Source organism: Scyliorhinus canicula, chromosome 10 (assembly GCF_902713615.1).
Source record: "Scyliorhinus canicula chromosome 10, sScyCan1.1, whole genome shotgun sequence".
In the NCBI taxonomy this organism is placed as follows: domain Eukaryota; kingdom Metazoa; phylum Chordata; class Chondrichthyes; order Carcharhiniformes; family Scyliorhinidae; genus Scyliorhinus; species Scyliorhinus canicula.
In genome coordinates this window covers 186,885,602-186,898,155 of record NC_052155.1, presented here as the reverse complement: position 1 = coordinate 186,898,155, position 12,554 = coordinate 186,885,602, and the positions used below count along the sequence as shown (strand labels likewise).

Here is a 12,554-nt window from a genome sequence, read left to right as displayed (position 1 = left end):
CCTCAGCGCGTCCCATAAAGTTACTGAGGTCCCGATTGCTGTGTGAGAAATCACTGGCATAACTCTGTGTCCAGACGCTCTTTGGCACAAAAGTGCGAACATATAAATCAACTACACTACTGGGAAAAACAACCCTTTATCCCTTCTAACCTTCATTTTTTTCTCATTTATTGCATTAAATTGTTTTCTCCGTGGGATTCCTTTCAATTTGCTTTGCTGCCCGGCCGTGTACTAAGTACAGAATTCAGGTCTGTTCCTTACTACCTTAAGTTGTGAATAGTTGGGTCTCTTTTCTCTGATGAGTTGTGCTCCAGGTATCGCTGTTCTAGTCACAGCTAGGATGTACACACCAGCTATATGGGTGCACAGCAATGAATCAACGCCACTTACCAATATTACAATATTAACATGCAGGAAAGGAAGAAATTTCTCCTAATTTCAGTTCTGAATGGTCGTCTTCTTTTCCTAGCACATGATTTTTTTTTATTTCAATGAGATCGTCACTCATTCTTCTAATCTCTAGAAAATGTAGGCCTGCAATTATTTGGGGGAGGCAAAACAGCTAAGGGCCTTAAAGGAAAAAGTGCTCTAGAAAATGTCTTTCCAACCCTCTGAGTTATAGAAAGAACATCAAAATATTTTAGATCCATATTTGCAGGAAAGTTAGTGCTACGGGAAGAATACATTTTTATTCAATGATTTCCTTGTAGAGAATAATTCTGTTGGTCAAGTTTGCCCATGTAGAAGACTGACAATCAATCCAACTACAACATGGAGATTTCCTCATAAAAAGGACACACCTCTGCGACCCTTGAGTAACAAGAAATTGAAAATAATTTGTGTCCAAAGGGTTGAAAAGTCAGCCTTTATGTACCCAGTACAATTAATGAAATGTCTGGCTATGTTAAACAAGTGTCATTGAATAAAAGGGTTAAGTACTTTTACCTGATAGGATTATATTAAAATGCAGTTTAATTATTCTGTGAATTTACCGCGTGTATAAACACTGAGCTTCAACATCTATTCCACTTTCTCGCCCTCTCACCATATCCCTCGATCCCCTTTTATCATCCAAAGCTCTAGTTATCTCAGCTATAACTGAGCATCCATAGCTTGAGGAAGCAAGTTATTTTTTTTACTGCTTATGTTGCTCTAGTAAGTCCAACAAAGATAACCTTGTCTGGTTTTGTGAAGTTTATGTGGAACGTCCGTGGTAAACCAACGTGGGGGCCACAGTCTTGGCTCAGAAATGCTCTGAATTCCACACATGCACCAAAGTGGGTGCACAGGCACCAGTAATGTCCGGGGGGGGGGGGGGGGGGGGGGGGGGGGGGGGGGTGGCTGGCTGTATGGGAAGTTAGTGCAGAATGTTGCAGGTCATGAGAAAAGCAGACTTTGGGGGATAGCTGATGGACAAACAGCACCCCAAAATCACTGATGTTTTTGCAAAAATGCAAATGGTTGGCAACTCTTCCAGTTTTTGAAGTCTTGGCTAGTTAGAAAACCCTACCTGTCCAATCTGCCAGTACATTTACTATGGGTCCAGGCTTCTGAGCAACACACCACAGGTATGATGAAGGAATTACTCAGTTGTTTGGAGAGCTGAGGTGGGGTGCCAATCTCTCCAGTCCTCCATACGCTAGACAGTTTTGCTGCTGCACGTGGACTCAGCTCGCTGCAAGTTGAAGAGCAGGTCTGTGCGACCAAAAAACTCCACAGGAAAAAGTTGCAGAAGAGAATGCATGTGGCGTTGAAGACTGCTGTTGACATCAAGGCAACATTTTGACCCAGAATGGCATCAAGGAACCCAAGCAAAACTGGGAAATCTTTGGGAATCAGGGGACAAGCTCTCCACTGGTTGGAATCATACTACACAAAGAAAGATGATTATGACTTTTGGGGGTCAGTCATCTCTGGCCCAGGAGATTGCTGTAGTCATCCCTCAGGTAGTGCCCTCGGCCAAAGCATCTCAAGCTGCTTCATCAATGACCCCACCCCCCCTCCAACAGTAAGGTCAGTAAGGTTTGCTGATGATTGCACAATGTTAGCACCTTTGCAATTCCTCAGTACTGAAGCAGTCCATGTCCATGTGCAGTAAGGCCTGGATAACATTCAGGCTTGGGCTAATAAGTGACAAGTCCAGGAAATCACTATCTCCAACAAGAGAGAATCTAACCATCTCCCCTTGTCATTCAATGACATTATCATTACTGAACCCCCCACTGTTAACATTTTAGGAGTTACCATTGACCAGAAATTGAACTATATAAATACTGTAGCTGCAAGAGCAAGTCAGAGGCTGGGGATTCTGCAGTGAGTAACTCACCTCCTGTCTCCGCAAAGCTTGTCCAACATCTACAAGGTAGTCAGGAGTTTGATGGACTACTCTCCGCTTGCCTGGATGAGTGCAGTGCCAAGAACATTCAGAAAGCCCGATACCATTCAGGACAAGGCAGCCCCGCTTGATTGGTGCCCCATCCACCACCTTAAGTATTCACTCCCCCTAGCACTGACGCACACTGGCAGCAGTGTGTACCATCTACAATGCGCACGACAGCCACTCACCAAGGCTTCTACCACCCAGAAGGACAAGGGCAGCAGACACATGGGAACACCACCACCTGCATGTTCCCATCCAAGCCACTCACCACCCTGACTTGGAAATATATTGTGTTCCTTCGCGGTCATTGGGTCAAAATCCTGAAACACCCTCCCAAACACCACTGTGTGTGTAGCGACACCACAGGAGCTGCTGCACTTGAAGAACCTTCACTTCTACCACCTTCTCAACAGCAATGTGGCCAAGCTAATGATGCTCACATTCTGTGAAAGAGTAAAAAAGTGATATGCAGGCAGGGAAATGAAGGTGGAATTTAATACCCTACCTTGAGGCAAGTTTGGCGGCATAGGGATATTTAATCAAATGGGAGGGTGGTGGTTGGGGTTCCCATTTCCTTCCCTCAATTAATTGGGAAGGCTTTGCCGCTCTGCCACCAATTTAGGACCCGGTGAGCAATTAATGCCTGTTTAGGGGCAACATCCCACCCCTACCGATATTCACCCAGAGGTGGGCAGGGCAGTGGCCAAGACAGGGGTATGACAAGCAAACCCTTGTGAATTGCTTGTGGGCTCCGGGGTCCCTCATTCAAAGGCATTCAGTGCCAGATTAACAGATCTAGTATTGGGAGGTAAGGGTCCCACTGGCAGCCACCTCCCTGCCGTTGCTGCCAAGCCTCTACCTCGTAACCCCTACCCCACAAGTCCCATTCTCCGTCACTCAGCTGTGACCGTGGTCCATGGCGATCCTGGTCCCTGGGTGGGTGCCATACGAGCAGCAGCCACTGCCTCCATGCAAGGCTCGCTGCTGTCCAGGTAAGTGTCTGAGAGCACACGATGCAGCGGGTATCACAACGCCAACGTCTTGCCAGCTCGCCAGCCAGTGGGCGAGACCCCACTGCCTCCATTAAATCCAGCCCTCGGGGTGGACTTTAACTATTTCCGGCACGCCTCTAGCAGCCAACACAGGAACAAGTACTCATTACAGGCACACGGCGTAATGGAGCGAGGGGTGCCGGAACACGGTGCTCATTCCCTGCAACCTGCTGCCCTTCACAATTCAGGCCCCTCCCAGTGTCCACTTTCCTTCCACAGCCCAATCTAACAAACAGTACCAATGTATGATTAAGGGTATTTCCTAGCCAAGGATTTCACTGCTGGCCTTCAATGTTCTAATCTGGCGTTGCATAAACCTGCATTCAAGTGCACCAGAGCTGGCTAATGATTAAGTAAAAAGGCCCGCATTTTGTTGTGCTATTTGCAGTGTGTCTTCTACTGCCATCCTGCCCCTCTCAGCTGTGCAACTCTTCAATCTAAGACTGTGTCAAAATGTTGGGGCAACTAGGGTTGCAGGCAGCCAATAGGTGCTGGGACCATGTTGTGATGGCCACGACTTGGAACCTTGGTGCAAGGGTTATGCAATGGTCCTGTAAAAGCTGGAGCCATATATGACTGTATACTGCCCGGATAGTTGGCCGAAGATAGTCAGATTGGCTGTGATTTTCTTCACTTGCAGCTACTTACAGTTTCAGTCCAGTGTCAACAGATGAAGGTAGACCAGTTGGGTGAAGCACCAGAACGCTGTCAGATTCAATGGAAGTGTGCCGAGTGGGTGAGGAGGGGAAACAGTAGTTGGGCAGGATGGGCTAAATGGCCCACTTCAGTGCTATATCATTCTCTGCTAGAACGTCAGCGTGATTTATCCAGGTAAAAATCTATGCCTGGTTTTGGGCAACTTTAGCGGGGTGTTTCTCAGGAGCTGCAGCACCGGGAAACACTCACCTACTCAACGCCACTTTGCTTGTTTCTTCTGGCCTTGAGCAGTTTCTCTCTGCCGAGACCATCTCCTACTCCCCAGCCCATCTCCTACTGCCCAGCCCATCTCCCGCTGCCCAGCTCATCTCCCGCTGCCCAGCCCATCTCCTGCTGCCCAGCCCATCTCGTAGCCCAGCCCACCTCCTGCTGCCGAGCCCATCTCCTGCTGCCCAGCCCATCTCCTGCTGCCCAGCCCATCTCCTGCTGCCGAGCCCATCTCCTGCTGCCCAGCCCATCTCCCGCTGCCGAGACCATCTCCCGCTGCTGAGCCCATCTCCTGCTGCCCAGCCCATCTCCTGCTGCCGAGCCCATCTCCTGCTGCCCAGCCCATCTCCTGCTACCCAGCCCATCTCCTGCTGCCGAGCCCATCTCCTGCTGCCCAGCCCATCTCCTGCTGCCCAGCCCATCTCCTGCTGCCCAGCCCATCTCCTGCTGCCCAGCCCATCTCCTGCTGCTGAGCCCATCTCCTGCTGCCCAGCCCATCTCCTGCTGCCGAGACCACCTCCTGCTGCCCAGCCCATCTCCCGCTGCCGAGACCATCTCCTGCTGCCGAGCCCATCTCCCGCTGCCGAGACCATCTCCTGCTGCCCAGCCCATCTCCCGCTGCCGAGACCATCTCCTGCTGCCGAGACCACCTCCTGCTGCCGAGCCCACCTCCTGCTGCTGAGCCCATCTCCTGCTGCCCAGCCCACCTCCTGCTGCCGAGACCACCTCCTGCTGCCGAGACCATCTCCTGCTGCCCAGCCCATCTCCTGCTGCCCAGCCCATCTCCTGCTGCCGAGCCCATCTCCTGCTGCCCAGCCCACCTCCTGCTGCCCAGCCCATCTCCTGCTGCTGAGCCCATCTCCTGCTGCCGAGACCACCTCCTGCTGCCCAGCCCATCTCCTGCTGCCCAGCCCATCTCCCGCTGCCCAGCCCACCTCCTGCTGCCCAGCCCATCTCCTGCTGCTGAGCCCATCTCCTGCTGCCGAGACCACCTCCTGCTGCCCAGCCCATCTCCTGCTGCCCAGCCCATCTCCCGCTGCCCAGCCCATCTCCTGCTGCTGAGCCCATCTCCTGCTGCTGAGCCCATCTCCTGCTGCCCAGCCCATCTCCTGCTGCCCAGCCCATCTCCTGCTGCCCAGCCCACCTCCTGCTGCCGAGCCCAGCAGGAAAGGCTCCTCGCAGACCGAGGGGCCATTTTATCTCACTGACCCGATCTTTCCACCCCCCCTCCCTGTTTTTGACACCGCCCCCTCGCCCCACAAACTCGGGGAGGCTGCCAGTAACCCACCCCCCCAACCTGGTAAGGCTCCCCCTGGGGCCCGATCCCTGGCGGTGCTAATCTGGCACCTGGACACCCTGGCACTGCTGACCTGGGAGCCTGGGCATTGCCCCTGTCAGCTTGGCAGTTCCAACTGGGCACCATGGCAGTGACAGAGTGGCACTGCCAGGATGCGCAGGTGGCACTGTCAGAGGGAGTGCCAGATTCCACCCTGCCATGTCCCCAACTACCCAGGAGTCTCTAATGGCTCGTTTAACTGGTCAGATCGGGATCACACCCAGTGAGGGCGAGATCCAGATCGTGACACCTTGCGAGAGTCTCAAATCTCATGAGGGGCCTCTCGCGAGATTCAACGGCCTCGTTCCGACACCAAATCGGATGGACCGAGGCCATTAATGTTTTGTTTCTGATTTTGAACCTGAGATCCAGATTGCCACCTTTGGCCTGCTGTAATTTTGTGTTTTTAGTCACTCAAGGTTAAACTGAATGGCAAGAAGCAGTAGTGTGAGTGTCGCATAGTCCCGACATGCACCCGAAACCCTTAAACATTATGGACGGAATGTTCCTAAAAAATGGCAAAGTGTTAGGTTCAGTGAGAAATCCAGCGTTTTCTCCTCAGAGAAAGATACAGGTTTCCCGACCAGATTGTCCCACACCTTTTGAAGGGGGTGCATGTTTTACGCAGTCATTGGGATGGGTGGGGCCTAATCACGGCAGCAAGCCTGGCTTCTCAGAGATTGGACGCCTTTTGTAAAGGGCGCCCTGAAGTCAAAGTGAAATTAAAGACCCCCCCCCCCCCCACACACACATTCATTAATGGCATGTTTCTCCCCCACTCCTGCCCCGGAACATTTATTACTGGCCTGCTCGCCGCCACCAATCCCCCCATCACCCGGACATCAATTGCCGACCTGATCTCCCCCTTTGATCACTGGCCTGCTCACCCACACCCCTACCAAAGAACATTGATCACCAGCCTAATCTCCCCACTCAACATTGATTGCTGGCCTGATTTCCCACCCAAATATAATTGCCCCACCACCCCCGAACATTGATCACCAGCATCGGACCCTCCCAATGGATCGCCCTTTAGGCCCTGTCCCTTCAGGCCCTGCACTTCCAGGCCCCACCCTCTTCAGGCCATGACCCTTGACACTGCACAGCCTGGTTAGCACCACCAGAGTGCCAGGGGGCCACGTCCCCGACCACCCAGGTGCTACAATGGCCTCCAAGCTCCTGGCGTGGTCTTCACATCTGGAAAGTCGCCTCAGTGAGCCACAAAGACAGCAAAATACAGTCAGGAAGATGTGGCTCAAGTCCCACTTGAGAAACCGGAGCCCTTTGGGGCTGACACTCCGAGTGCAGTTAGATGTTAAACTGAGGTTCCAGCTGCTCACTTCGGTGGGTGCGAACAATTCGAGGGATTATTTGAAGAAAAGCAGTGGAGTTCTCCCCAGTGTCCTGGCCAATATTTAAACCTCAATCAATCAAAATCACTAAAAGCAGGTTATCTGGCCATCATATTGATGTTTGTGGGATCTTGCTCTTTGCAAATTGACTGCCACATTTTCCTACAATACAATAGCGATTTCAAAAAGTAATCAACGGGCTGCAAACACTCCTGACATCCTGAGAGGCGTAATATAAATGTTGCATTTTATTAGCTTTTTATGTGGGACCATGCTAAAATTTATTGTTTCTCACATACCAGGATATGCACAAGGAGATGGTCCTTAAGATTTCTACACTTTTCGTGCAGCAGATCTTCTACACAGGGTTCTGAGAAGTCTGGGTTAAAACCGCAGCAATGTCTATCCAGCCGATCGTGGACCTGGGGGAAACAAATGTCCGTTTGTGAATGTAACAGATACATAAACATTTGCCACATGTTTGGACCTTCTCCACAACTCGCAAAGTACCAGGATGTGTGCCAGTGAGGGCCAGGTCTGCAGCTCAAGCTCTCAAAAACCTGCATATGTGGAGAGAAAATTTAGTGCAAATTTCATAATATCATCAGCTACACCGTAATGGACAGTGAATTTTGTCCCAGGGAGGCCCCAGTTCCTTTTTACCCAAAGGATTAAACTGCACAGATAGAACATAGAACAGTACAGCACAGAACAGGCCCTTCGGCCCTCGATGTTGTGCCGAGCCATGATCACCCTACTCAAACCCACGTATCCGCCCTATACCCGTAACCCAACAACCCCCCCCTTAACCTTACTTTTATTAGGACACTACGGGCAATTTAGCATGGCCAATCCACCTAACCCGCACATCTTTGGACTGTGGGAGGAAACCGGAGCACCCAGAGGAAACCCACGCACACAGGGGGAGGACGTGCAGACTCCACACAGACAGTGACCCAGCCGGGAATCGAACCTGGGACCCTGGAGCTGTGAAGCATTTATGCTAACCACCATGCTACCCTGCTGGGACTTAAAACTAGAACTTTTCCATGTCCCAATTCATGTTTGTGGGACATCGAACCGTAATCATTCTCTGTTGACACCTTTGCTAATGAAGAGAAAAAACTAAGGTAAGGTAAAGTCACCGTAGTCCCAGGTGACCATAGGCTGCTTTCCCCTTTGAGGGGGGAGAGCTGACTGGTGGTGATTTAACCTGAGGGTCACCACACCTCAGGTGAGGGGCAGGGTTGAGAAGGCGGGGACTTTGTGAATAACCTCAGCCGGGACGGGAATGGAACCCACGCTCCTGGGCAGGGAGCACCCTGGCACTCTCACTGGCACCCAGGCACCTTGGCAGTGCCAATGTGGCACTGCTGTCCAGGCATCTGCCGAGGCCAAATAAAATGGCAAAATGCTATGGAATAGCGGAGGGTTTTCTCGGCACTGCAGGCGCTGAGAAACACCCTGTTAAACATCTCCAAGTGGGACTCTGATCCTGCTGAAGTGCGGCCACATCATTGTTACTTCACTGTCGCTGGGTCATGATCCTGGAACTCCCTCCCTAACAGCACTGTGGGTGTACCTACACTACATGGGCTGCAGGGATTCAAAAAGCCAGTTCACCACCAGGAGCGGCACGTGGCACAGTGGTTAGCACTGCTGCCTATGGCACTGAGGACCCGGGTTTGAATCCGGGTCATTGTCCGTGTGGAGTTTGCACATTCTCCCCGTGTCTGCGTGGGTTTAACCCCCACAACCCAAAGATGTGCAGGTTAGGTGGATTGGCCAGGCTAAATTGCCCCTTAATTGGAAAAAAAAATAATTGGGTACTCTGAAATAAAAAAAAGATTTTATCAGCGATGCACAATAAAAGTTGGCCTTGCCAGCAACACGTGGGACGGGATTCTCCCCTACCCGGCGGGGCAGATGGTCCCGTCGCCGAGGAGTGGTGTGAACCACTCTGGCGTGGGCCACACCCCAAAGATGCGGAATCCTCTGCACCTTCAGGGGCTAGGCCGGTGCCGGAGTGGTTAGCGCCCCGCCAGCCGGCGCGGAAGGGTCTCCGCCGGCCAGCGCGAGTTGACGCATGCGCGGGAGCGCCACGTGTGCTGGCATCATCCCAGCACATGCGCAGGGGGAGTCTTCATCTCCGCATCGGCCATCGCGGAGGGCCACAGCAGTTGACGCGGAGGAATAGAGTGCCCCTCGGCACAGGCCCGCCTGCGGATCGGTGGGCCCCGATCGCGGGCCAGGCCACCGTGGAGGCACCTCCCGGGGCCAGATCCCCCTGCGCCCCCCCCGAGGACCCCGGAGGCCGCCCGCGCAGCCAGGTCCTGCCGGTAAGTACCTGCTCTAATTTACACCGGTGGGACCGTCCGAAAATGGGTGGCCACTCGGCCCATCGCGGGCCGGAGAATCGCTGGGGGGGCCGCTGCCAGCGCCCTCTGACTGTCATGGCACGATTCCCACCCCGCGAAATCCCCGGTGCCGGAGAATTCGGCAGCCGGCGGGGGGGTCGGAGAATCCCGCCCGTGGAACCTATGAATTTTTTTAAAAATGAGGAATAATATAAGACTGTTGAATTTTGTTTAAACATTTCTATCTACTAGTTGTAAGGATATTGGAGATGATGACAAAAGATGTTTGACCAGATGGCATGGTTGCAGGTCAGAAGCCATGTGTTGAAAGCTCCAGGAATGAGTTAAACCAGGTCTGGTAATCCTCCCCCATATTCAGGTAGCTGAGCTGGGTGGGTTTATTTGAAATACTGGGCCACTTAGATGGTAAAAAATTAAAATCTTGTGGCCCTCCTTTGCAGGAGAGGCTGGAGCACTTCAGCTGCTTAACATGAGATAAGGGGCTTTATCGTGCCCTGTGCATGCTCTGTGCAATGGCCATTCACATTGGTGCATGCAAGGTGCCTAAGGCACAGAGATATCCCATTAATGGGCCCATGGACTCGTCATGCATCAAAACAATATGTTCTGGCCGTTGGCTTTCAGTATTTTACTGAATATTTTACTGCATTAATACTTCATAGAACAGTACAGGCCCTTCGGCCCTCAATGTTGTGCTGAGCCATGATCACCCTACTCAAACACACGTATCCGCCCTATACCCGTAACCCAAGAACCCCCCCTTAACCTTACTTTTATTAGGACACTACGGGCAATTTAGCATGGCCAATCCACCTAACCCGCACATCTTTGGACTGTGGGAGGAAACCGGAGCGCCCGGAGGAAACCCACGCACACAGGGGGAGGACGTGCAGACTCCACACAGACAGTGACCCAGCCGAGAATCGAACCTGGGACCTTGGAGCTGTGAAGCATTTATGCTAACCACCATGCTACCCTGCTGCCCCAATATGAGAATTCATGTTAGTTGTGGTGATCTTGAAATAATTGTGGAACTTGATTTTAAACATAAAAGCAAGTTGTTATTGCTGTGTTGTGTGTGCAAAAGAAGCAATTGTGATGCGCGGAAAACACTTTTTCACACAATGAGTGGTTCGAGTGTGGAATGCAACGCCTGGAAGTGTGGTGGAGGCAGGTTCATTCGAGCATCCAAGAGGGCATTGGATAATTATTTGAATAGAAACAATGTGCAGGGGTGCGGGGAAGAGGCAAGGGAATGGCACTAATAGAACATAGAACATAGAACATAGAACACTACAGCGCAGTACGGGCCCTTCGGCCCTCGATGTTGCGCCGACCTGTGAAACCATCTGAAGCCTATCTGACCTACACTATTCCATTTTCATCCATATGTCTATCCAGTGACCACTTAAATACCCTTAAAGTTGGCGAGTCTACTACTATTGCAGGCAGGGCGTTCCACACCCCTACTACTCTCTGAGTAAATAAACTGCCTCTGACATCTGTCCTATATCTCTCACCCCTCAATTTAAAGCTATGTCCCCTCGTGTTGGTCATCACCATCCGAGGAAAAAGACTCTCACTGTCCACCCTATCTAACCCTCTGACTATCTTATATGTCTCTATTAAGTCACCTCTCAGCCTTCTCCTCTCTAACGAAAACAACCTCAATTCCCTGAGCCTTTCCTCGTAAGACCTTCCCTCCATACCAGGCAACATCCTAGTAAATCTCCTCTGAACCCTTTCCAAAGCTTCCACATCCTTCCTATAATGTGGTGACCAGAACTGCACGCAGTACTCCAGGTGTGGCCGCACCAGAGTTATGTACAGCTGCAGCATGACCTTGTGGTTCCGAAACTCAATCCCCCTGCTTATAAAGGCTAGCACACCATATGCCTTCTTAACAGCCCTATTAACCTGGGTGGCAACTTTCAGGGATTTATGTACCTGGATGCCGAGATCTCTCTGTTCATCTACACTACCAAGAATCTTGCCATTAGCCCAGTACTCTGCATTCCTGTTACTCCTTCCAAAGTGAACCACCTCACACTTTTCCGCATTAAACTCCATCTGCCACCTCTCAGCCCAGCTCTGCAGCTGGCACTTGACCAACCAGGGAACAAGGTTTGCTGATCAAACATCTTAACTAATTCCTAGCTTTATAGGAATAATGCACATTCCATAACCAAGACCTCTCCTGCATTACTAATGATGGAAAGACAAGGTTTTGCTTTCGATCTGCTGAAACCTCTGAAAATTAAACAGCAAGCATAAATGGACAGCGGGAATGCAAGGCCAAGCATGGAGTTTTCCATCACGCACAAGCGGTTTGGGCTAAGAATTACTCCACAGAGGAAAAATGGGTTCCTGCCGCAATCCTTGTGCAAAATTAACATCCCTGGCACTTGGAGGAATGCCAGAGCCCAGGACTCTGTTGAGTCCCAGGCTGATGCCGTGCCCCTGGATCCGGCCGTCCCAGAGTTGCAAGCATCAGGAAGGGGTGACAGCATCTCTTTTCGGACTGCAAGGCCAACTGGAGGAATCCCATCGCCTTCTGTCCAAGGAGATGGGACTGCCACTCCTACCCAACAAGGCCAGCACTGCAAGGCTGGATCTGTGTATCGGCCGCATTACAGCCTTCCCCTCCTTTTTCTTTGGACCCCCCTTCCCTCGTCTGTTCCCCGGGGTCCCATTGGTTCCCCTGAATCCCCCACCCTGGGGAGATGTATAAAAGGAGCATCCCATTGACCACAGGGATTTGAAATTTTTTTTAAAGTACTCAATTATTTACTTTCCAATTAAGGGGCAATTTAGCGTGGCCAATCCACCTACTCTACACATCTTTCGGTTGTGGGGGTGAGACCCACGCAGACACTGGAGAATTTGTCAGGTCCATGATTGACACTCGAGAGGCTGACAAGCTGCAGGTGCATATTAGCGTTCCACTCTCCACACACACATATCCCAGCCAATAAGATGGCACTGGAGCGCATCCGGCCAGCCCGTTGATGAGTCAGCTGGGGCCAGAAGGTACCTCGGAAGGGGTGGAATGTGGGGGGCACCCATACGACCTGTGGCGTCGGGTTCAAAGTGAGCAGTCAGCGGCGTGTGCAGCCCCATGGCTGCCTGCAA

The 12,554-nt window shown here is 51.7% G+C and overlaps 1 protein-coding gene across 2 annotated transcripts in view; it reads right to left on the bottom strand.

The window, feature by feature from the left end:
- Nucleotides 1-12,554, bottom strand: part of gask1a (golgi associated kinase 1A) — a 50,452-nt gene that overhangs the window by 15,587 nt on the left and 22,311 nt on the right. For both annotated transcript variants that reach the window (XM_038810333.1, XM_038810334.1), the window contains exon 3: nucleotides 7,344-7,466. In XM_038810333.1, coding sequence (XP_038666261.1) covers nucleotides 7,344-7,466 — 123 coding nt within the window. The remainder of the gene's footprint in view (nucleotides 1-7,343; nucleotides 7,467-12,554) is intronic.